General features: G+C 41.4%; 1 protein-coding gene across 12 annotated transcripts in view; it reads left to right on the forward strand.

Moving 5' to 3' along the window:
- TEAD1 (TEA domain transcription factor 1) overlaps positions 1-26998 on the forward strand; it is a 171737-nt gene that overhangs the window by 50630 nt on the left and 94109 nt on the right. For 9 of the 12 annotated variants that reach the window (XM_060275573.2, XM_035118849.3, XM_060275591.2 and 6 more), the window contains one exon: positions 20166-20419. In XM_060275573.2, the coding sequence (XP_060131556.1) occupies positions 20272-20419 (148 nt within the window). In that variant the 5' untranslated portion in view covers positions 20166-20271. Of the gene's footprint in view, positions 1-20165; positions 20420-26998 lie in introns of those variants that run through there. The other 3 variants (XM_088667549.1, XM_088667544.1, XM_088667551.1) reach the window with 1 other exon arrangement.

Raw genomic sequence — 26998 nt, forward strand, 5'->3', positions numbered from 1 at the left:
GCATTCATACAGTCCCAGTAAGCCACTGGTGGGGAAATTCTGGCCGACAGACCTAATTAGGCTGGCCAGGTCCCCTGCCCCAGATTTGGCTTGCCAAGCTTTTAAGGCCCAGACACTCCCACTTGCCCTACACCTGAAGTCACATGACACCAGGTGCTGGTCAGGTAAAGATGTGACTGGGTTCAGACTTCCGGTCTGTCACGCTGGCGGAGAGGCGCAGAAACCTCATTTCTGGCTCCGCGGAGGGGGCCACGCAGATCCCCCCACGGAACACCTCCGAGGTGTTCGAAAATGGAAGCATTTACTTCTGGGTTTACGTCGTTCGAGTTCTGAAATGTTCATCAACGGAGACATTTGAAAACCGAGGTACCACTGTATCCATCCTTTTTCTTCTCCTCAGTGGAATCCAGCAGTTGTTTATAAATTAATTTCCCCCTCTCCCAATTTTGTCAAGACTTGGTGGTAGTGAGGGAATGGCACTATCTCACTGCCATTTTCTATTACTGTTATTGTACATGTATGTGCCAGAGGAACAGAGAGATCTATGCACTCTGGAAACTATGGGAGATGTGTTGCATCACTTTTCTGTATTGTTCTCTGGACACTGGCCCACCCAATGTCTGGAATGGAAGAACGAACAAGTTTTGCCCCATTGCAATGGTGTCCCCACACGTAGTGTTTTACTTAGAGTTAGGGTGGGAAGCTAAAGGTGCTTCCTGTTTTTTTGTGGTTTTTTTTGAGAGAGAGTAGGTTTCTCCACCCTAATGGTATTGCTGATTGAAGCAATTTCTTTTGTTCTGTAGAAGTTAATGTGACTGAGCCTGTTCCATCTGGATAGGAGGACCTTCTGTTCCAATAATTGATAATGCTAGAGTGTGACAAAGAGTTGGAACCCAAAAAGGGTCTGTCTGTGTCTCTAGGTTTGTGTCTCTGGCAAGATCTGACTAACAATAAAAGCACACCTGTTTGGGTCACCTTAACATCCATGACAGTATACATTTCCAGAATAATGCCAGGGCTTAAACTGGTTACTTTACTAAGTACCGGTATGTTAATATTTTATCATACAATTAGTGTCTAAGTTGGAAAAGTCTAGACAAGTAAAATACATTCACCAGATGGTTTCCTCTGTAAGAAAAAAAATAAACTGCCACTATTTTTAAAAAATCCAAATGTACCTACATGTAGCCTTATACAGCTGCACTGGCCATGACTGATGGGAATTGTAGTCCAGAACATCTGGATGATGCCAGATTGGTGACGACCGCAATATGCTGTTATAATCATTAACTATTGGCCTGAAAATTTCAAGGAAGTCAAATTGCTGTATTGATTTATGAGCCAGGGTAATATATATTTTGGTGGGTTTATGTGTGTAGTTGGGACTTGATGGATGCATTTGAACACTAGTCAAGTTTGAATCTGCAGCTCCTCAGAAACCCTATAATTAAGTTTAAAAGAACAGCTCCAGTGTGTTAGACTTCGTTTTCCACCCACCCCAATACTTCGTTCCTTTTACCTTATCCAGATTTATAGGCTTAAGGAAAGTGTGTTATGGTACCAATTTGCTGCACATCTTTCCAATTTCCTGCTAGATCAAAGAAAGTTTGTCAATAATTATTCTGCCGTCACTTGGTCCACAATACCCCTTCATAATAATTCTCTTCTTCTGCTTAGTTGTTTCTCTGCCACAAAAAGTGAAGCTTTCATTGGTTACCCATTCTGACCCAGCTGCTTGGGAACTGGGATAGCTCTGCAGCATCCTCTATGTGACAATAGTGCTGCAGGGAACACAAGAGCCCAACTGGATCAGGCCTAGGGCCTTTGTAGGTCCAGCATTCTGTTTCCTTTGGTAGCCAATCAGATGCTTCTGGGAAGTCCACAGGCAGGACATGAGAGCAGTAACCCTCTCCTGCTGTTGTTCCTCAGTGGCCAGTATTTAGAGACATGCCACCATCACCACCATTATTTAGATCTGAAGTATCTGAAGAAGTGTGCATGCACACGAAAGCTCATACCTATGACAAACTTGCCAGTGGAAGGACAACAAGTGCCACTGGAAGGACAACAAGGTGGGAGCCAATCTAATTTCAATAGGAAGGGCATTCCCAAGTCTGGGAGCAGTCACTTGAGGAGGTGTCCCTAACCAAGCGTGCCTGTGAAAGTGGCAGGAGCAAAGGGCCTCCTCTGAAGATCTTGGAGCCCAGGTAAGGGCTCCAAGAACATCACCTAAATCCAAAGGACTTTATAGGTCATGAAGGTAGCTTATGCTTGTCATCGCTATAAGCCATTGGTAGCCCCCCACCCCTCCCCCGAATGTGTCTAATCGCCTTATTTTGGATACTTCTTTTTGGTTTGGAAAGGTTGGGAGGGAAAGCTGTTTTAGCTTGGGGAGCAATACATCAGCAATCTCAGCCGTCTCTCTCCTCACAGTAAATTCCTGGGGAAAGGCACCAGGATTGCCCAACAGCATTTTTTTCTCAAGTTGAAAAAAAGCATTATAGTGTCTTGGTTTAATGACTGATGATGTAATCTTTCTAGTGCCATAGCATCACTACTCAATGAAAGAGAAGCGATGGAAGCAAGAATGCTGTTTATGGCCCATAACTGAACAAACCACAGACTTAAGCCGAAGTCTACAAATTTAGGCTAGCCTTGGGGTCACATCCCACATGATGTTTTTAGGTATACACTAAATGACAGCTCTTAAGAGCTCCTTAGGGTAGACCCAGGAATTAAATGGGTCTTAAGTGTGAAGGCTTGCAGTAGCCTCAGAGAATCCCATTAACTTGCCTTAGCCCTTACAGGAAATGTTTAGAGGCAAAAAATAATCTGCAGTTTGAACTCGCTTTAAAAGGTTTGCCTTTCCATAAGAATCTTGGGGATTTGAAACTGGAAAACTTCAATTATTCTGAATGCACCAAGGCTCTCTGAAGACTCTCTCCCCCCAGCTGTACTCAATCATGATTTCTTTTTTGCCCTGCAGTAACGTGAAAGTTAGTTGGACTTGAGTGGATAGCATTGTCTTGCTTGATATATAGAAAGAAAGATATTGTGTGTTAAATAATAAAAAGCAGAGGCCTGGGATGTTTTTCAAAGCTTCCAAAAATAGTTTCAAATCCTGTGCCAACATTGCTTCAGCCAAAAACTCCATGAAAAAAACACAACCAACTAATGGAGTTTGGATCTGTGTTAGCCTGTGAATGTTTGCATGCCTATTCAATCAGCAGAAGAGGTAGGAGTTTGTTTTTTAAAAGAGAAGATTGTTTGAAGAGGACAACATCAGATGTTCCCGAGAGTCTAATAATAATAATAATAATAATAATAATTAATGTCACTAGTCCCATAGTGCTGCTGGGATTGGGTTTAGGTTGGCAGGTTCTCGTGGGGGAAGAAAACCTGCCCTGGAGGAGGTGGGAATCTCTCCTTAACCCCTCAAGGTCAGTCACTTTGGAAGAAGGATCAAGGATGCTGCCTCCCTCCTCTGATCTTCCCATGGAGCAAGAAGCCTTGGTGGAGGCTGGAGAGGGTTTTACTCAGGTGCCTGGGCAGAAGCTTGCAGTCTTGTCACCTAGAACCAGGCTTGATGGGAGCAGATGCACCTGCCCCTACACCTCAATTTTCCCGCAAGGCAGAAGAGTCTCATGAGTGAGCGCAGCTTGGTGGGAGGGGCAGGAAAGGTTGTTGGGACATAGAACCATAGAAGTGTAGAGTTGGAAGACACCCCCAAGGGTCAGTTCCCTGAATTGTGGCTCCTCCTAACTTTGTCTGCTGCCAAGCCTATTCTGTCACTTCCTGGAATAAACATCTCTATCTTATTTCCGAGCAAAAGCCTCTGTCTCAATTTGTTAGACAGGAGCCAGGATGGTTATGTTGTAAAACTAGTTCACTTTATTGATTATCCCTCATTATTACCAGCCCTGTAACCCACACCAACCTGCTTCTTAGGTGCAAGCATCTCAAGTGGGGTTCTTTTCTGATGGTTCATCACATGGCATGCCTACAACACAACCACATGGAAATAGCCTATTGCCTGAGGGCACGACTGTCAGTTGCCCTGTGGTTGTGGGTCTTGTTACAAGAATGCTATGAGGTGATCCCTCAGGAAATAAGAAGAGTTGTGCTTGAACTAACCAATGGGCCCATCTTGTTTGCCACAGTGGCCAAGCAGGGCATGAAGGCAATAGTCCTCACCCACTATTGCATCCTATCAGCTAGAACTCAGAGGCATAATAGAGGCTGTGTTAAACGAAGCTACACTTAGCCTGTTTTATCTCGGCTGGTCTCTGAGTGTAAGATTGTAGGTACACAGTGACCTCAGTCAGAAACAGTATTAGCATGTGGTTTCGTGCTACATGATGAGCTATGATGAGCTTTAGCAGGAGTAGGCAACCTAAGGTCCGTGGGCCAGATGCGGCCCAGTCGCCTTCTCAATCTGGCCTGCGGACGGTCCAGGAATCAGCATGTTTTTACATGAGTAGAATGTGTCCTTTTATTTAAAATGCACCTCTGGGTTATTTGTGGGGCATAGGAATTATGTTCATTATTATTTTTTCAAAACATAGTCCAGCCCACCACATGGTCTGAGAGACGGTGGACCGGCCCACGGCTGAAAAAGGGTGCTGACCCCTGAGCTATAGGGTCATGCACTTTCCCTCCCCTCCATTTTCAATGGCAGTCCACCAACTCAGTTTGCTCTCTCTATGTAGATAAATAGATATAGATATACAGTATAGGACCCACACTATTATTTTGATTATGATTTGTTTTAAACTGTTTCAATGTTTTCTTTTAAACTGTAACCTGCCCTGGAACCTTAGGGTGAAGGGCAGGTAAATCATCATCAGATTCTTAGCTATGGTTTATGAAAACAAACCAACTTCAGAACATGGTTTACGGTTCTGTTGTGTTTCCCCGAACCATAGCTAAGTTTAAATACAGTTTTGGGCCCTCAGGCAAAATGATAATGGATTGATAACAGAAGCAAAAGCTACACCAGAGGAGGGGAGGGCGGAATGCACAAACTTGAAGGGTCATGAATGCTAGATTAAACTATAGTTTAGCATTTTGGCTGAACTAGATGAGTGTGCCAGGATTTAAAAATTCCTTGTCATTATTAATGTCACATTTATTCTGATATCTAATTTTAAAAGCAGGCGAATAAAATGTTGTTGTACAGTGTTTGTATTTTATTTAAAGAATTATTATGTTTTATCTTATTTTATTACCCAGCCAAAGGTCCCAGGAAGTGTTACGACAATTTAAAATACATTTTAAAAACCCTACAATTTCAAGTAATGCACCTTAAAGATACAGTAGAAAACACTGAAATAATCCTATACCTAGATGCGGCAAAGCCCATGGAATTGAAGGAACAGATCATCAATTCTAAATGGTAATTTATACAGTAGAAATAAGCTGGATTTTAAAAAAATGTTTCTTTTTATGCAAGAAGCACCTGGTGTGGAAAATCAATTGAAACTCCCAATGGGGTCATAGACCAGGATGTGAAGGCAAAATGGCTGGAAATAGCATTTCCTAACTTCTCTCTCCCGCCCAGTTTATATTAATAGTAGTTGATTGTAGAACTTGTGTTTCTAAGGTTAGCTTTGTGTGCCTGAGTGCATGGGTGAGAAAGTCATTGATGAAAAATTCGGCTCAGTGCACTTCATTCAGTTTTTGAATCACTTCACACATAAGGAGTCTAATTCAAAATATATTAACAACAATACAAATTAAAACAAAACAAATATGCACTGAAAGTGTTAATCTGCAAAAAATCCCCCAACAGCGTAAAAAAAGCGCTTCACCCACATAAGGGTGGACACCAAAAGGAAACGGCCAAAAGCCAGATTATTTGAGCTGTTCAAATGCCAAAATGCCCAAGATATTATTATTTCACATTGAAACCTAATATTATAGCGAGTATACTGGACACTGGATATTATAGAACTAGTTCTATGAGAGTTACAAGAATAAATTGTGACAAGTTCATAATATGTTGATAGTAAAGGGGATGTATCAAGATACTTAGTTAGAAATCTCATGAGAGACAGAAAAGGCCAGGGGAATTTTAGGGGCCTCTGCAAACTCTTTAAAGCGGGCCTGGGAAACTTCGTGATACAAATCACTCTGGTTGTAACCATTCTGAGCCAACTGTAAAAGCCTAAACTCCTTAAAAATCAAAAGGCAGCTTTCTGGGAGGAGGATGCTGAGATTAAGCATTTACTGGTCCATAGTGGATGCCAAATCATCAAGGTATTAAAAAAGGTTTTATTTTTTTAAAAAAATCACACACTTGAGTTTGTAAAATCAAATCCCTTTTCCCAGTAGTATACTTGTACATATAACACATGTTTCCATTAAGCGTTCCAGTACAGTATAGTGCTGTGGATTGGCACAGTAACTGCACAATCTCAAATAATAAGGAAGAGAATGCTGAATGGAAATAGCTGATCATTGTATTGTAAAATTGGGTTTAAGCAAGGGTTGCAGTTTGCCTCCAATGTGGGAATAATTTTGGATATCAGTTTGATCTTAGGCCAGGTTTTTCATTGTCTGCTACTTTCAGTGGTAGCTGCAGATGTGCAAGAACCCCCCCCCTTTTTAAGGCATACTTTTAAAGTGTGTGGGAGTGTGAAGTCTTAAACAGTGAACAAAAGATGTGTTCATAAAATAACATTCTAGCATCTGCTTTAGCAGCTGAGCAGTAGTAGCCGAGGGCCATTGCATATCATGGTTTTTCAATACACACATGTGCATTTTGGGATAAAAATGAAGTGACCGTATGTAAGTCATGTATAAGACAACCGAAAGCGTTTAAAAGGTTTGTATGTCTTCTCTCCATAAGACATATGATGGTATGGGCTTGAATCTGTTTCTCACAAAAATAACGGGAGGTACAGCAATAGCAATAATAATAGTAATAATAATAGTAATAATAATTTATTATTTATACCCCGCCCATCTGGCTGGGTTTCCCCAGCCACTCTGGGCGGGTTCCAACAGAAAAATGAAATAAAATAATCTATTAAACAGAAAAATGAAATAAAAAAATCTATTAAACAGAAAAATGAAATAAAAAAATCTATTAAACAGAAAAATGAAATAAAAATAATCTATTAAACATTAAAAGCCTCCCTAAACAGGGCTGCCTTCAGATGTCTTCTAAAAATCTGGTAGCTGTTTTCCTCTTTGACATCTGATGGGAGGGCGTTCCACAGGGTGGGCGCCACCACCGAGAAGGCCCTCTGCCTGGTTCCCTGCAACTTGGCTTCTCGCAACGAGGGAACCGCCAGAAGGCCCTTGGTACTGGACCTCAGTGTCCGGGCAGAACGATGGGGTGGAGACGCTCCTTCAGGTATACAGGACCGAGGCCATTTAGGGCTTTAAAGAAGTATAGGAGTCAGCTTACTGGCTCATACCAATCGCTAGACAGGGGAGTTGTTTAATTGTCCACTATTCTCTGAGGCAGGGGCACTAATGACACACCCTGTCCCAGCCACATAGAAGGCATATTTAATGTTACAAACCTCATAAAACAGATTCCCTTGGAAATCATGGAAAATATTAGAATTATATAATTTGGGATTTCTGAAAACTCTGAAACATTAGGAAGAAACAAAGAGCCTTTTAAAAGGTCATACAACTCATTTCTGTGTGCTGTGAGAGAAGATTCATCTTACTTAAAAGCATCCATAGCTCTAAGAAAGAACATTCCGGAAATTTCTAGGCTGTTTTGACTCACTCTCATTATACATAGGCAGTTCTTCCAAAGAGTCCTTGTAGTTTCTTGAGTGAAGGTCCCAGAACGATGCTGCTCTGCATCATGGTTTACATTACATTACAACAAATGGTTTACATTTGTTGCAGGATTGCATTTAAAGCTTCACAATGCTAAACCATGGGTTAAACATGGGCGTCACCAGTATGCAGGTGACATAGCTCCCCATCTTGCATTCATAGTTCAGTTGAAGGGAGCTAGTAGAAGTTCTGAACCTGTGCTTGGGGGAGCTGATGTTACTGCTCCACTCAGTCCAGCACAATAATGTAACAACTCAGGTCATATCTTGCCTATCAGACTGATCTAATGTGAAGGGTAAGGAGTGATGTTGAGTCATATCACCCCCCTTTAAGATCTGGAGACTGGAGTTTCCCTTTCTCCATTGATCATCAGAAAATAACCTGTGGAGATCAAGAGATACTTCTCCTCTCACTCCCTATAGCAGAGATGCAATGTGGGACTGGATACACTGCCTCTTCAGGGATAGTTCTCCTCACTTCTACAGTGATGCTGTGGGGAGGAGTGTTTGTGTGTGAGAGAGTGAGCAAGAGAATGGGAACATGCCCCCTATGGTGCTTGTGGTCTGTATGTTTGCACACATGCATGGGTGTAAGTGGACTTGTGCTGGCATGCGGCCCTTGGAGCGGTGGCTAATCATCAATGTGGCCCTCAAGCCACATTGGCCCTCAAGCTGTGACTTTGGGCAATATCTACTGCCCAAGAACAGGTGATAATTTCACAGCAACTCCAAGGAAGCTGGCCCACTGAAATGGTTGTGAATATTCCTCCATCAGAGTGATCATTTGGCAACTATTGATGGCCGTCATTGTGAACTCACTCAAGGCTCTTTTCCTCTATAATTCTCATTCATTCACACCAACAGGTGCCACTTTCTCTAGTGCTATTGCACATTGTGTGCCTGTAGTATATGCCTGAATACAGCAACCCAAGGGGCTGGATGAGAATCACCTGTGCAGTTGCTTGCAGGATTCCCATTCATGGCACAGCCACGAGGAGAAGCTCTGTGAGGAAGAAGGTTCCATAAAATCCAGGCCTCAGTTGGATGTAATTCAAGATTCTCATAAGAATGAATGGCATACATTACATTGCAACCCAGAATATTTAGAATAGGATGACATAAATAAAAGGAAATAAAAAACAAAATTATTACTAGCAGAAATTTGTTTTGGGCACCTATTGGTTGTTTTCTGTTGCAACCATATTCTGTATGCTTTGTGTTGTCTCCTCTATCTCAGTCTCCAAGGTTTCACAATCCTGGTGAATGCCAGCAGAGTTATTTTTATAGTAAACTGATACCTTAAAAACAGGGCTAAACTACATAAGCAACGAGGAGATGAAACAAGGCTGCCCACATAAATCTGAACTGGTGACAGAGGGTGCTTCACTGACAAGCGATAACTGCAAGGGAAATGTAGGCTGAATACATAACCTATGATATTGGTTTTGGTAAATGTCATTGTTGGTCATAGCGTAGGATGTGTTTTAAAATGGATATCAATTAAAGATCACCACAATGTGGGGTTTTTTAAAGATGTCTCTGCAAGGCAGGGGTTTATGTAGATCTGTGTTTATAATTCATTATTGAATTAATTTATGATTCAGCTTTGATATATGTCTCAAGGCAGCCTATAAGCATGCTGCTAAAACAGTTAAAATATTTTTAAAGCAGTACAACAACAAATGGAACCTGAGGGATAGCTTAGTTGGTAGAAAATGAGACTCTTAATCTCGGGGTTGTGGGTTCGAGCCCCATGTTGAGTGAAAGATTCCTGCACTGCAGGGGGGTTAGACTAGATGATCATCGTAGCCCCTTCCAACTCTACAGTTCTTTGATTCTGTGATTCAGGTTGTAGGAGCTAACAGCCGGAGGGCATTTTCATGTAGGGTTGCCAGAATCTACAGTGTCCTGTCATTGTTATTGCTGTGGAAGTATGTCTGAAAATGGATTCCATGATATTCTATAGATATGGAAGCACATTCTTGTAAAGGCGGGGGGGGGGGAGGGGGAGGGGAAGAAACATGAGTAGGGTTGCCAGACTCAGTAGTGGACAGGACTTCTGTGCCTTTAATTGCCCTGCTCTCTTTTGAGTCTGGAAACCTTAAAGAGAAACCAGCAGACCCTTTGCTTGGAAATTAAACAAAGGGTCTGCTGGTTTCTCTTTAAGGTTTCCAGACTCAAAAGAGAGCAGGGCAATTAAAGGCACAGAAGTCCTGTCCACTATTGAATCTGGCAACCCTAAACATGAGGGGCAATATAAATAAGTGATGGAAGTAGCTGATTAAATAATAAACACATAGATAATAAATACACAGACCCAGCTATGAAGATGATATCCCTAACCTCTGCAGGATGCCAACATCCCACTTTTCTGCCTGCTGGTGGAAAGTGACTTTATCTCTTCTCCTAACAATCTGTGCATCTTCCTACAAGGGAAACAAAGGTTGAGAGAAAAAGAGTGAGAGAAGAACAAAATGGCAAATCGATTGCTAGCAATGATACCCAAGCTATACATCCAAGAGCGGACTGAGTGTGAGCAATATGTTTCCTGTGAGGTGGTATTTCTCTCTAGTTTTCTGGGAGGGGAAAATTTGACCTTCTGCGCATGTTGAAAAACTCACCTCTTTGCCATCCTTATAAAGGATTTTTGAGGATGTGGGTCGAGCCTATTCTCCCCCCCCCCAACTGCACTTTTTAATGAGGGTGTCTAGAGGCCTGCCTTGGTTATCCATTGTTGTGGAAATAAATAACTAGCCAAAGGGCTGTTGTAGCAACCTGTTTTTGAAATATTGAATACAGCTGGCAGGTTCAAAGGATGGCTGACCCACATGGTTGGCAGGCTGCCAGAAGGCTTATATAGCTATCAAGTGCAAGGCTGGGCTCTCGCACCTCTTTGCACCTGCTGCCGGAAGGCTTTTCCCACCCATGTGCAAAACGTAGAGTGGGATTTGTAGACAGCTGCTACCAGCACAGTCTGGTTTGCCTGTTTTGCTAGGGAGATGTAGCCAGAGTGCCTTGGTTCAGGTTAAGTTCAGACATCATGCCAAACCAGTTTGCAGCCACCATCATTTGGAACCTAAATCACAGCTTGAACTTTCAGGTGTAGAGGCAAACCACAGTTTGGGTTGCCACATGAAGCCCTATCTTCACATTGCCCTTTGCCTTTCCTGCATTGTACCAGAATCTAGGATGTTGCCCCAAAGTGCTTTGCCTTATCCAGGTGCCGGGAAAGTGGCACCTTTGTTTGCTAGAGTGTTATTGGCTGTCTACTTATGGTCCTGCCTGCTCAAAAAGCGGCCTTTTGTTTCATGCAAAATGTTTCTTGCGACCCTTTGCTGGCAGAAGAAATACACCTGCTCAGGGCACTTTAATACATTCTTAGATCATATATTCCGGAGTTGAATGCTAAGATTGAAAATAGATTCCCAGCCCCGGCCTTGGTGAACCCATGCACAAATTTAGCAAAGACTGCTGGTCATGTCAGGCCCACCTTGGGCATATCGCCACTTGGGCACATAACAATCAACATGAGGAAGCTACGCTGGATAAGATGCTTATGGGCAGTGCTTGCTTACTATTTGTGCTCCTCACTGTATTCCAGAAGTACAATGGGCATTAATGAAAATGGGCAGGCTATTGCCATTCATTTTTCCAAGGCAGGCAGAAGCACAAGCTGCTGCATTAGTACCTGTGGGGCATATATGAAGACTCTGAAGAAAAGACAGTAAAAGGTGCCCAAAAAGAGAATGCTATTTCCAAGTGCAAAGAGTTTGATATAGCTGGTTTGGGGAGTCACAAGGGAGGAGGGTAGGGCTCTGTGTAGAACAGAGCACATGTTTAGGAAGGCAACATATGGCAATCGGCCAGGGAATGTTTTGGGAACAGCAACTCCAGTTGAATCTCTGACATTGCCCAGCTTTTGGACACGTGCAGCCGCGTATAGGTCCATGATGGAAAATGGGAGCGGGGAAAGAGCAGCGCTGGAGGATGAAAAATTGCTTTATGGTGCATTACGCCAAATGTTAAGGTGACAGTTGTAGGGGGCTGGTGTGTACACATGCACAGACTTGCACATGTGAATGGCACTGACGGTTTACTTGGGCTGACTTTCTAGTAAACACGCATAGAATGTGGACGCAATGGTCCACCCACAATCAGGTGTTTCATGGCTGCAACTTCAGACGCGCAAAATTGTGAAGAATGTCCCTATATGGTTAAACATTTCTACAGTGGAAATTTCTGCACCTAAAAACACAAGAAGAGATCTGTGGGATCAGGCCCATCTAGTCCAGCATCTGGTTCTTACAGTGGCCAACTAGATGCCTGTGGGAAGTCTGGAAGCTGGGCCTGAGCACAGGAGCACTCTCCCCACTTGCAATTCCCTTCAGCTGTGATTCAGGGGCATAATGCCTCCAACAGCCGATTAGCTTTTCCTTGAAAACCATGTGTTCCACTTATAAGGGCCCATTGCAGACCTGTAACTTCCTTTTACTTAGGTAAGTGGAGAATGAATGAAGGATATGCAACAGCACTGTGTTACCTTAGCTTGGTGACTATGTTTTCCAGAACCCCTGTGTGTTTAAATATTGCCCTTCCAAAGCTGCCTCCCTAATGAATTTTGGTATTCTTTTACTGACTTGGTCAGTGTTCCATTGGTCATGTTTGTTTGTTTATTAAAATATTTCATACGATCTACACTTGAAATGTGGAGGTTAGGAATGGGGTGCCATTGGTTTGAAAAAACTCACATTAAAGTTTTCTAGTATAGATGTAGGCCACCTCTTATTGCAATGTTGGAGGAGAGAGTTAAAGGGCTGCAGTCTTGTTTGAGCAAGGACCTTCGAAAACTACACAATCCCTTCACTGTGCTTTTGTAGTTGTCTTTTTTAAAAAACAAACAAACCAGTTTATTAAGTTTTAGCACTGAACAACAACAGAAGGGCGCTTTTCATTAGCCCCCCTTTGCTCCCTTTGAAAAACACTCTTGAGTTTGCCCACCCAGAAAGGCATGCTGGCCTGATGGCCTTGACAGTCAATATGTATTCCCTCCTTCCCTTTCAGACTGTGGGCAATTTGTGGACTTTGTCCTCACTTATGTAGTCATGTTGCCAAATCTAGGTGGATACACGGCACTGAGGTATCATCACATTCACTGCATGATCCCTTTTGGCTGGTGTTACATAGCAAAGAAAGAAGCCCCAAAATAGAATTTGGGCTGAAATCCCAACTCCACTTACCTGGGAATGGGCCCCATTGAATTCAGTTGGACTTACTTCTGAGTAGATGTGGTTACAATTGCGCTGTAATGCAGCAGTATGTCAAAGCTACACAAAAAGGCACGAAAAAGCACAAGTCTACAAAGAGTTTTCTTCAAAGGACTTTTCACACTCATTGAAATACCCATTTTCTGCCGTGTAGATGAATGTGAAAATTTAGCACAGCTCTAAAACTGTTTCTCATGAACTAGGTAATTATGCTGCACATAAAATGATCATGTGATGGGATACTTTTTTGAAAGACTTATTTATTTTGCAAAATTTTGCACACAACTATTCTAGCAGAAGAGTTCTGCTGTACTTTTGCTTGTGTCATGACTGCAATTTGCCTGAGTTTTTGCAGTCAAGTAGAAAATACTTCTTAAATGCAGAACTAGCTTTCCCCCCTCTTTAAAAGCAAGTAAGTAGGCAGTGAGCCAGATATGCTGAAATTAAGCAAATAGGGCTAAAAACCCCAAGGCCTTAGGCAGAACTGTTGTACCCTTAATAGCACCATGGTGGAGAGGCTGAGTGTGTCTGTAAGGAGCAGGTCAGCAAGAACAGTGTAGTCTAGTACAGGCTAATGTGGAAGCCAGACTTTGCAGTGGCACTACTTCAAATGCCAGGGCAACATCTAGAAATCAGAGCTCTTTTTAATTTCATATTATTTTAATTAATGACCTGACATTAAGCCACATTTACTTCTGGTAATCATGGTCCTTGCTGTTTCAGATTATTTTAATGAATAAGGTGATGGATTAAAAAGTAATTGTGTGAAATCTTATGCAATTATAAAAGTTACAGTTTTAAAAAATAAGACCAGATTGTGTTAGCACAATTGGTAGAGCATGAGGCTCTTAATCTCTGGGGTTGTGGGTTCAAGCCCCACGTTGGGCAAAAGGTTCCTGCATTGCAGGGGGCATAGGAGCCAGCTCCAGGGGTGTGTGGGTGGGTGGGTGCTTGGGCACCCACAATAATATAATTGTGGGGCACCCACAAAGTCAATGAGAAAATCCAGCAGGTGGCAGCTGCCTCTGAGAGAGAAGCAGCGAGCCAGCCAGGCACCCTTTCCTCAGGGAGGAGCTCAGACATGGAGGCAGACAGACTCTGCCTCCACCTCCACCTCCCCCAGAAAATGGTGCGTTGCTGGCTATGGAGAGGAGGAGGAAGAGGAGCAGCTGCCAGCCACCGCAACAGGCGTGTAAGTGTGATGTCACATATCCGAATTGTGTTGGCAGGCACCCATAGTCCTAAGGGATGGATGGCACCTCTGGCAAGGTGTTAGACTAGAATGACCCTCGTGGTCCCTTCCAACTCTACAGTTCTATGAGTCTATGAGCCCTGAGTGCTCACTGGAAGGACAGATCATGAAGCTGAGGCTCCAATACTTTGGCCACCTCATGAGAAGAGAAGACTCCCTGGAAAAGACCCTGATATTGGGAAAGAATGAGGGCACAAGGAGTAGGGGACGACAGAGGACGAGATGGCTGGACAGTGTTCTTGAAGCTACCAACATGAGTTTGACCAAACTGCGGGAGGCAGTGGAAGACAGGAGTGCCTGGCACGCTAGGGTCCATGGGGTCACGAAGAGTTGGACACAACTAAACGACTAAACAACAACAATGAGTGGTAAAGGAGACTTTTATTTTTTTGGACAGGGTGGACATGCACTCAAGCCAAAGACTATGGGAAGATGGTTGAGAACACTATAAAAGGAAATTACTGAGTAGAATTTATTGCTGGGTCCTTTATTTTCACGGCTTAACTTTGCTAAAGAAGAAATTGCCAAAGAGAGTGGAGTGTTGGTATTGGACATGATTTAATAGAATTGGCTAGGATAAAACTTGGAAGTGGTCTGCTAAACTGTGGGAACAAGACTTCACTTTAGTGTTGGGGAATGCTAAGAATACAACGCAAGAGTAGCTCTGCTGGATCAGATCAAAGGTCTGTCCAATCCTGCATTCTGTTCTCACAGTGGCCAGATAGATGTATACAAGTAGGGTATGAACTTGATAGCACTCTTGTGCTCCAGCCACCAGTAGTCAGAGACATACTGCCCAAATTACACATGGGGGACTCAAGTGACATTTGAACTAAGGGTATACAAATTTGCTCATGCTCTTTATCACTACACTACACCATTGCTCAGAGTTGTGGTTTTTCCAGTGGCATCATTGTTTCAGCAAGTAGTAAGGATTAAGACAGAAAGAGGAAATCTTCTCAGTTAATTGGATTCATTATTTGTTACTTCTCCTTTTCTAACTGTGCAAAAAGGAAGTAAATGGTGTGGAGTTTTTGTTTTTGTTTTTTTTGGGTTTTTTTGGAATGAAACTATGTTTTTACTAGGCACCCTTTTTAAACAGATACATAGTGCAACTCTACTGCAATTGAAAGTTCTCAAAAGGCAACCACAAACTATAGAGATTTCTTTCATGGTAAAACCATATACTAGGGTGATTCTAATGTTGCAGAGGCAGTGGAAGACAGGAGTGCCTGGCGTGCTCTGGTCCATGGGGTCACGAAGAGTCGGACACGACTAAACAACAAATTGTTGTAGAATCACTTGCTCACAACCTGACTTTCTTTATCCAGTTGACATGGAGGAAAATTGCATCTGCTGTAGTAGGCTCCACCCATTGGGGTCTTCCTGACGTGGGTTGCTACCTTGCATAGTTCAAAAGTCAGTGGGTTGAACTGTTGAGGAATCTTAAAACCACAGACTTGAAATGTAAATGATAAATTGCTCCATATGTACTTGAGGGAGAGTTATAGAAGATTCAGTGCTACCTTTTTATAATGCATTCTTCTATTTTCTTTCTCAAATACAGATGCTAAATAATTTTATATCACTAATTGGGCTCAGTTGGATAATTACATACTGATTTTCTGAATTTGTTAAAAGGCTGGCCATTCTTGTTTGCCTTGGTTATTTGCAAACAGGTTTTGCATGTGTGCAGAGTGTTATTAATGAGAGTGCATTTGTAGAAATAGGCTTGTGTGTTGGTTATTGAATGCATCGTTTAGTGATAAGGTCAGACAATAAAACATGTTGATTTGTGTATATTGAAGCTGTATATCAACTGAACCAAATGCTTTCTCCTCTGAGAAATCTGAGAACATAAAGCAACCAGGTGTAAATTGCTTGACTTACATCCCTGGATTTATTTTTTTAAAAGGTTAAATAAGCAATATTTACAATTAGACACACCATGTATTTCTGATGACCCAACTCACATACAAATTCTTATATATTTGTACTTGAGGATGAATATTTTAAACAAAATTTTTGTTTTCCTTCACGAATGAGTCTGATTGTGAATGATGCCCCACATTTGAGAGTGATCTATAGGAAAAGAACCTAAAGAATCTGAGAAGTATATGCAACATTGTGGAAGCTGCTTTGCCTTACTTTATTGGATTTCCAAAGAATTAATCCAGATTATTAAAATGATTTTCATTTCCCCAAATGTACTGAAGACAAAACAAAGATGATGCAGATGGCCAAGCCATCTCCTGTTCTTGTTGAAGGAAGGATTGTAAAAAAACGCAAAGACCTTGCAAAAAATTGGGAATTGCTCAATCACTGATCATTATCAACAAATAACAGCCCCTGTAGTTAACAGTTACTATGGTGGCAGATGGAAGTGAGAGCACCACATTCTCTGTAAAGAAAGGGGTGCATGTCTGCTCTAAAATAGTCATGTCTCTGCTTGCAACATCTTGTGCCTGCAGAAAAGGCCAAGGAAATACAAGGCAGAGACTGGAGATGTTAGCTGCCCTGGAAATGTTGATTTTGAACAGCGAGATATTTGACAGATTTATATCAGTTTTAAAAACTTTCAGCAAGTTCAAAGCAGATCTTGTCCATAACCAGTGAAACCATCCAGCTACATCAGGGGTCAGCAACCTTTACAGCTGTGGGCCGGTCCTCTGTCCCTCAGACCATGTGGTGGGCCGTACTTTTTTTGGGGGGGGGGGAATGAACGAATTCCTATGCCCCACAAATAACCCAGAGATGCATTTTAAATAAAAGGGCACATTCTACTCATGTAAAAACACGCTGATTCCCGGACCATCCGCGGGCCGGATTGAGAAGACGATTGGGCCGCATCCGGCCCCTGGGCCTTAGGTTGCCTACCCCTGAGCTAGATGCATGTTTGAGTGTGGTGTTTGCTCAAGTTTACTTGAGTGCAGCACATACACATGTATGCCTGTGTACACATGTATACACACGTCAGTGTTCGGTATATCAATATAACTGTCTGCGCACTTGGGATTTGTATTGGGATGGTCAAGTAAAAGTAAATATTTTAGTTACCCTTTTTCTTCCATAAAAAAAAAAATGAACCTAGAAAGTTTGCTAACATGTGTTGCAAAAGTAATATAATTTCAAAATTCTGCTTCCCCAAAGAGTTTCTTCATACTCAAGCTAGCACAGTACAAGGCTTAGGCCTTCAATAATAAGGAAAGGCCACTTGATATGAGGTATGGGTCTTAAAGGGATTATCAAGTTGCTGTTCCATGAAACAAAATGGAAGCCATCTAGTCTTTGAAATAAATTTTAAATATCCCTATGTTCTTGTTGATATTATTATTTATTTAATTTCTACCCCACCCTTCATCCAAATATCACAGGGCTGTTTACAATATAAAAACATAAAATGTATACCATAATAACAAACAGAAACAAAAACTGCCCAGCGACAGTTTAAAAGGCCATCGATGGTTTAATTAGCCAAAGCCCTGGGAGAAGGGGAATGTCTTTGCCTGGTGGGTGCCTAAAGTAAGGTTACCAGACGCCCCTGTTTCCCTGGGAGAGTCCCCGGATTTCCAAATCAGTCCCCTGACGAAATCCATCTATTTAGTAGGAAGTTGAAAAGTGTCCCCGGATTCATTGGGGGGAAAATCCAGTAACCTTAGCCTAAAGATATGTTATAAAAGTGCCAAGTGAGCTTCCCTGGGGACAGCATTTCACGAGCAGGAAGCCACCAGGCGTCTCACAGAGGGAACACACAAAGAAGACCCTCAGATGATGAGTGCAGGGTCCAGATCAATTCTCAACCCTGTGCCATATGCCCCTTACCCAACCTGCCCCACCCTACCCACCTTTACCCTGAAACACTGTGATTGGGTCCCCCATCTCTCCTCAACTCCTCTCCTCACTCCTTTCAATAAAAACAAACAAACAAACAACAGCAAAACCCATACAGAAATTAAAAACAGCTGAAAACAAATTCAAACAGTATTCAGTCACTCACAGACAAGTGGAATTTCTGTGTGGAATTTGTTAAAAGTTCATGAGAATGGATTTCCATGTGGTGCCTCAGAAGTAATCTGTGCAGGGGTGTTTTTACATGTGATCCCTGTGATTTGTGTAGATGCAGTGGCTCAAAGAACCATAACAGCTTGTTCCATACTAACATAGTAAGTTCTCACCTCCTTTGTAAAATATCCATCTGAGAAAGCACAATCCTGGAAACAAATATGTCAATATCTGATTTTTGCTTGTGGTCCTTATGCCCAATGAATCCCTTGAGTTCATAGAATGCAAAGATTCTAAAACAAATTACAGTAGTTTCTTGAATCAGAACTTTTATTCTCTCCTATTTTTCCTTAATTTACCTATTATTTTGAAGAAGAAAAAAGAAACCTCTTAGTACTGACATCTGGATTAATTTTTTTTTAAAAAAAAAGCAAGCATAAATCGAAGCAAATGTTTTTGGGAGGTTGGTTTTTCTTTTAACCCAGTCTTTGTCCACTAGTGTTCATTTTGTCCTTAATGAGATTCAGCTATGCTTTGACAAGTTGAGGCAAATTAATTCCTGATGCTTTCTTCACCATCCTTAGTGGGCTTACCACTGTGAAAAACTCAGCCTGATACAACAGTCTTTTGCCTAGAGCACACCTTCGTATCAGCAGTACATTTCCCACAAATATAAGAGAAACATTGATGTTATCTGTGAGTGGAATGGAGTTAGCAGGTGCTGTCATATTAGATTATTTCTTATTACCTTGATTCCACATCTGGAAGTGAGATTTTTTTTATTTAAAAAAAACTTTGTTCTATATCCGACACTTTTCTGAAACAGGTGTAAAATCTGGCCTGGTTACCCTTTCCTTTAGGTGTCATTTATTTTTAAACTCTTGGCCACCTTTTCTTCTTCGGGCACGAACTGTGCCATTCATATAGGTCAAGTAAGGGAAGTGTGCTGATTTTCCATCTGTGCCAGAACTCCTGAGGTGAATTAAAATAGCATAATGGCCATTTTTAAATAGAACAGTTTCCTTAGATTTAGTCCTTAGCTTCTAGAAACCCTTATAGTTATTGTTTGAATGAAGTCAGTGGAACTCACATATTTGTTCCAAACTTCCAGTCTTGTAATAAATATATTACACTTGCTGTGAGATTAGATATACCATGAAGTATTCTAACCCATTTATTTGTTAGATACAGACAAAGGTAAACTGGCCAATTTCAGTTACAGGTAGGTAGCCGTGTTGGTCTGATGTAGTCAAGACAAAATAAATAAATTCCTTCCAGTAGCACCTTAGAGACCAACTAAGTTTGTCATTGGTATGACCTTTCGTGTGCATGCATACTTCTTCAGATGTAGGATAAGTGGATTGTAGAGGGTTCTTAATTCTAAGACCCTTAGGTATAATGTCCAGGTTCTTGCATTTAGTCAGAAAGAAGATGTCAGTCTGTACCTGTGCAAGTTTCTCGGTGAGGTTGATGGACTTCCATTTCATGCGGCTCAATGTGGTGCCTTCCATAGTTCTAGTTACAGGTAGGTAGCCATGTTGGTCTGAGGTAGTCGAAACAAACAAACAAAAAATCCTTCCAGTAGCACCTTAGAGACCAACCAGGTTTGTTATTGGTATGAGGTTTCATGTGCATGCACACTTCTCAGTGCTACTGGAAGGAATTTTTTAATTTTGTTTTGGCCAATTTCAGTCTGGTTCCACAGAGTAATAGAACCCAGGACTTATTTTCCATTAGTTCTTGGTCTTTAACTTCTGTAATAACATTTTGTGGTTCTGCTATACTGGTTACTAAAACTAGTCAAGGAAAATTAACCTGTTGTCTTTGCTGTTTCCCCCTTTTTAGATTTATTCTCTTAAAGCTTCCAGGCTAAGGCTTGGAGAACCCAACCGTCACCATTGAGGCCAGCAGCTGGAGCGGCAGCGAGAGCCCTGCCGAGGACATTGAAAGAATGAGTGATTCTGCAGATAAACCAATTGACAATGATGCAGAAGGTGTCTGGAGCCCAGATATTGAGCAGAGCTTTCAGGAGGCACTAGCTATATATCCCCCTTGTGGGAGGAGGAAAATCATATTGTCTGATGAAGGCAAAATGTATGGTAAGTCATATAGATCCAGCCATTTTGAAAACAATTCAATAAATATTATGAAAAGTTGTTCATTTGTACAGATTAAAGGGCCACCTTCTTAAGAAATAAGCAAGTGCTAGCCATCATTATTGGGCGAGCTAATGAAATTAGAGTCATTTCGTTGCTGCTTTATATCAGGACGTAACAGAAGGGAGAATGACCACAATGACCAATAATTTAAAAAGGAGAAGAAACTCCTGTTGTGGTAGTTTGATCTGTTGTAAAAGTGTGACAAAATCTAAGCCCATTCAGAACTGTAAAGAAACTATAAATATCACATACTGTGCATTAGAGCAAACTTGTGTGCATCGTTTTGCTTTTTCTCCTTTTTCCTGATGGAGCTGAGAATTCTATGGAAGTGTCTATTACAGGATTTTTAGAACTGATAAAATTGCTTCTTTATATTAATCTTGAAGGTTTCATCAAAAGCTTTAAATACCTTCAGATAGTTTTTTGTGTTAAAAGAAACATGAAATATTAATTCATAAAGTGGTGTCCTCCTTTGTATTGAAAATATATACATCCCATTAAAAATGTAATCCCACTTGAACTTGTATTTGGCAATGCATTTGTAAGAGCTCAAGGGTAGATAAAGCACTTTTATTGTACACAGTTTATTGTAAAGTTCACTAACTTCCACCATCATTTCAGTTAAGTCGCCATAGAGTCTTTTCTTCCAAGTTGGGCTGCCATAGATTATCAGTTGTGCTGACAGTATTTCGTACATATATTTGATGTTTATCCCAGCTAGGGGATAAGTTGTTTTTACTTTTTGTTCTTTCCGAGTTGCTCCAGCTAATCTCCTGACTTTGGAGACTTAAGCTTCTTTTCCCTTTCCTTCAGTCCCTTCCCTTTCAGAAAATATTGCTGACTGCAGAGGTTTTTTTCCGTTCTGGCTTCTCGCATTGTGGAAAGCAGATGGCAGGTTGTTGCTGCGCTCTTTATTCTCCCCTAATCACTGAGTGTTTAGCGATTTCTGTCTTTTGTGCAGCTGGGCTTTCCAAGCCATGCGGAATCCTTACCTGATGAATCTTTCTCTGAGCATTAGAGAGCAACTTATTCCTCCACAATTGCAAATATGGTTCGCACAATGGGGTGTTTTGTCTTGAAACGCAGGCTCTTCCCCAGAAAGGATCAGTAGGAATCTGCAGAGCAAACTAGCATGCACTGTAAGTGGAAAGCAGATGGTATTGCAGCTGCCACCAGCTGTGTACCCCCTCCCTCTCCCCCCCCCAGTACTGGTTGGATGATGTAATGGAAACAAGGGGAAAAAATTCTTTCTGTGGTGTTGGAGTCTCTCACAGCCTGTCAGTGTCACAGAGAGGGAGAAACAGACCTTAAGGCGTTAGTTTGCAGCTGTCATGTGACCCTTGAAGCCAAATGAAACATAATGTCTGGAAAAATAGGCTTCTGATGAAGCTTCTCAGCTGCTGTTGGCAGAAACTTTCGAGGCCTCCTTCCTCCGGCTGCTGGATTCCCCCCTCCCCTTCTTTTGATTTGTATCAAACACCACAGTTTTACTTCTTCCCTTGGCTTCCCCTCCCGACACTGGTATACTTCCGTCATTTTTGTTATGTTTTAGTGATCCATGTGGTGATGGTAGTTTCTTATCACGAAATGAGGAGAAATTTGTTTTATGTGGTGGTTACATTCCCTGAAGAAGAACACCAAGAGGTTTTCTACAAAGGAGGGTTCATATGATTAGGATGTTATAGCCTGGTACCTGGAATTCCTTCTCTCCCTCATGGAACTAACTATATTATAAATTAATTTTTGAAACAGGTCTTTTACATGTGGTGCATTGGGATCTGTTATTATTACCATTATTCATTAAATTTGTATACTGCCCTTCATCCAAAGATCTCAGGGGCGGTTCACAGCCTAAAAATGCAAGACGAAAACAGAAAATACATGATAGAAACAAGAACGAAAGCAAAGCAAACCAATAACACCCCCGTAGCATTATTTTTCTGTAGTTGCCTGACAAGAGAGCACATATGCATGTATGAGCATATCTCTGTACATCCGTTTCCACTAGAACTTGAACCAGGTAAGATTTGTCCAACAATAGCAAATCCAAAATAATTGTGAAACTTGAGAAAAAGATCTGGGTGGGGGAGCCATTGAGGGTACTGTAAATATATCGGTGAATTCATTATTATTATTAATATATATATATATATATATATATATATATATATATATATATTAGATATATTATAGATCTGTCCTTCCAGTGAGCACTCAGGGCTGATTTCCTTCAGAATGGATAGGTTTGATCTTCTTGCAGTCCACGGGACTCTCAAGAGTCTCCTCCAGCACCATAATTCAAAAGCATCAATTCTTCGGCGACCAGCCTTCTTTATGGGTCCAGCTCTCACTTCCATACATCACTACTGGAAAAACCATAGCTTTAACTAGCCTTAATGTAGATGTTAAATAGCTAGGGGACAAGGTGGAAGAGATTTGAGTATGTTTAGAGGAGATTGAGAGGAGATATGATAGTTGTATTCAAATATCTAAATGGCTATCACATGGAAGATGGAGCAAGCTTGTCTTCTCTTACGCCCAAGGGAGTAGGACCTGAAATAATGGATTCAAGTGACAAGGAATGAGAGTCGAACTAAACATCAGGACGGACTTCTGATAGTAAGAGCTGTGGAGCAGACTCTTTCAGAAGGTGGTGGACTCCCCTTCTTGGAGGTTTTTAAGCAGTAGTTGGATGGCCATCTGTCAAGGATGCTTTCGTTGAAATTTGGGGGGGCTGGACTAGATCACCCTCAAGGTCCCTTCCACTCTACAATTCTATGATTCAATGGACTTCCACAGCATACTTGCAAAAGGGCTGATCAGCAGTGTAGTGAATATATTAAACATGCATTTTTATTTAATTGCTATTACAGAACTGCTATACACAGTTTAGATTTTTTTAATATAAAAAAGAAACATTAAAATTCAGTTGGTATTTTTATATTGTGGCAATTCAGTGGTCAGATTGTAGCTGAGCTTTGATTTAAGGTACTGCCATGATTCTGGAAAAAAGAGAAGTACCCTGGGGAAATGCAGATGACTGTGTTAGTAGAATTTATATCCTGACTCTTTCTCATTGGATGAACTCATGTTTTCATTCTTCAAGCTGAGCAACTGCTTTGTAGTGTTTGAGGATTTATTGAAACCATGCTATGTTTTTGAGGACTTTATAATAGAGTCTTATGGCCTTAATAGCATAATTGTTCTCCAAGGATTTTGAAATCAAAACACTGTAAGTGTTTTTAGATACCATGTGGAATAATAATAATAATAAAAGAATACCTTCTGGTGGCATTCTAAGCTTATTTATAGTGGAGATATTGCTGTATTTCAAAGCTTTGACGGAGTTTGGAGTATACGGTAATTTGACAGCCACCCATGAACCATTCACGACAGAAGTTCAAAGTTAGTACTAGTTTATTTTCTGGTTGAAATTGTCTTTAAAGTGATAGCCACCAGAGCAAAGAAAGTGGGATGGCCCTAGCTATTTTTTGATAGCGGTAGGGAGAGGAAGTGGAGAAAATGTGAGCCATCTAATCAAGAGGTTGCTGTAGATCCTCTTAAATCTCTTAACTCTTAACTCAAGCAGTCAACATTTCCTTTGTGAAATTTTTGTTGTGTGGCGGATACTTCTGTTGATGTTTGTACCATGACAGGTGCAATTAAAAATACTGAATGTTTCATTTGATTGTAAATCTTGACTCTGGTATTGTTCTCATTCATTAAATCCAGTAGTCGTGGCCTTTTGATTGAAAGTTAGTTGGCTGATCTGTATTTGTGGTTAGCTCAAAGTGTTGGCCTTTTTTGTTAGTTTCTTCTGGTGATCCCTATGCACTTGCTTATTTTCAGGATACTTGCCTGTATGTGTCTCTCCCTCAGAAGGGCTATATCCAGAAAAGACACTCAATTTCTCTGAGCACTATTTTGACTTGTAACCTGCATTTGTCAAAGAATTATGGGTTATGGTTGCTTTGGGCTTCATATGGAAAACATAAATTGAAGGAGTGGGGAGAGATAGGAAGGTTAATGGAGGATTAGACTGACACAGGTGTGAGACTTGTTCTAAGACAACACCTAGAGTTTGGGTCAGGGTGATTCTCTGGTGGTTGCTAATGAGAGGCAAGTTTGTCATGAATTTACTGCTTTGCCAATGAAGTTCTAATTGGCCTCAATTTACCCTTCGGGAGAGTGTAACATTCAAATACTGTACTTTGAACGCTCAAGGTGCACCAGTAGGGTCTCTGTGAGTTTTAATTTGAAGATCTGCTACAGAGAGGTGCTGACTGAAAATGAACAGACACTGAAAGGGGGAAAAGTGCATTCCCAAATTAGTGGTAATCTGTATTGTACCTGATTACTGGCATCAATGGTATATTTCCATGCCTCAGGTTAAAATGCTGTTCTTGGAGGAGTCAGATTTTACATTACTGGTATGAGCCAGTGTTATTTTAAAAGCTTCATTCATATGTAGAATTATTGCTAAGATGTTTTGTGGATGTCACTTTTTTGAAATAGGAGAAGCAAAATGTTTTAAGTTGCCATAATTTTTTGATTCACTGCTAAGTGTATGGGATTCCCCCCCCTTTTGTTCATTTTAACTTCAAGAAGTTCCATTTTCATTACTACTGCTATAAAAATGTAAGTCATAAAGTTTGCACGGCATTAAGGACATGTATATCTGAATCCAGAAGTAGCATTGGAAGAGATGAAATGCCAGATGTGAAGTATTGGGTTGCATGTTTATTCAACTGTTACTGTAATCATTGTACAAAGATGTAGCCTTGCAATTTCTGTCTCACAGCAACATACACAAAATATACCCCAGTGATGAGGCCTCTCGGATGGTAGCTGGTGGATAAGTTACAGTACACAAACCCATCCACACGTATTTTTGCAAACTAAATGGTTGTTATGCAGACATTTTATTTGTTTATTTGTCACGCTTGCATTCTGCCCCTTTGCTAAGCAGATCAGTAGTGTACGTTGTTTCTTCCCTCATGTTATTCTCACAACAACCTTGGGAGACATCTTTGGCTGGGGGAGAGGGAGGGAGGGAGACTTGACCATGCCTGATAGTAATGACCAAACAGGGATTTGAACCTAGGTCCTTATGGCTCCAACATGCACGTCACATTTGTTATAACACACTGTATTTCAGTTCATACCAGCTGCACTATATGAGCCATACCTGCATACTTTGAAATCAAAGGTTTGATCAATGTGCAAAAACGTTCATGAAACGAAATGCAATCTCCAACAAGCTTATCCACTAACAGCAGCAGCAGCAACAACAACAATAATAATACCCTGTCCATCTGACTGGCTTTCCCTAGCCACTCTGGACTGGGGTATCAATAATAAAATTATCTTTGCTTTGTATGAGCAGAAGAATAGACTGCATTACTATATACCAGGCATGTCCAACAAGTTGATCGCGATCTACCGGTCGGTCGCGTGGTGTCCATGGTAGATTGCAGTCGATCGCATGACCCTGAGCGATCATCCCCCCCCCCCAAAAAAAACATCAGCAAGTTTGGCTCTCCTAAAAAAAACTTTGTCTTACCCCAAAGAAGCTCAATAACTTTGCCTGGCAATGATAATGGGTAGGTCACAGCCAGTATTTTAATACTGTGAGTAGATTGCTGTCTCTTTGGTGTTGGACGTCCCTGCTATATACTAAGTGAATGAGAAGGGAGATATTGGTGGTGGTCATGGGAGGGAAGAGGGAGGAGGGAGGAGGGAGGAGGTCACATGAACCTCCAATAGCTCCTCCTACTGCCTTTGTGTGCAGGCTGCTGTTTACCTCTTTGCCCACTTATTGGTCCTCCACATAGGGATGTTCCCTGCCCGTGATAGACTGGGTCATGCCATAGAGGTTTTAAGTGAATCTACTTCATGGGTAGGCAAACTAAGGCCCAGGGGCCGGATCTGGCCCAATCGCCTTCTAAATCTGGCCCGCAGACAGTCCGGAAATCAGCGTGTTTTTACATGGGTAGAATGTGTCCTTTTCTTTAAAATGCATCTCTGGGTTATTTCTGGGGCATAGGAATTCGTTCATTCCCCCCCCCCCAATATAGTCTGGCCCCCCAAAAGGTCTGAGGGTCACAGTGGACCGGCCCCCTGATGAAAAAGTTTGCTGACCCCTGATCTACTTGCACATGTTAGCTACTTTAGCATCACTCCTAATAATAGCAAACTGAGCTGTGACTTAGAATATAAATGAGGATAATTTTTATTTTTGGTTAGGTTAAGTACCTGCGAGTTCCAAAAGATCCAAAAGGTGTCAAAAGGCTGTGATCTGTACATTAAACTAATCCAGACATTGTCTTCCCACTGAGGTTATTTCATTGCTTCAACTCATCATCCTGTTTGTTGCAACAGGCACAACATTTCTAGAGAGCTGGTGTTCCAATTGTCACAATTATGATTCTTTGGAAGAGAAGAAAACCAAGATTCTGTTGAATGTTCTTTGCCCCTAACTCTTGAACTCCAGCTTCAATTGTGACCGGCCAGTAGCTT

The sequence above is a fragment of the Zootoca vivipara genome, chromosome 1 (genome assembly GCF_965207765.1).
Source record: "Zootoca vivipara chromosome 1, rZooViv2.hap1.1, whole genome shotgun sequence".
Classification (NCBI taxonomy): Eukaryota; Metazoa; Chordata; class Lepidosauria; order Squamata; family Lacertidae; genus Zootoca; species Zootoca vivipara.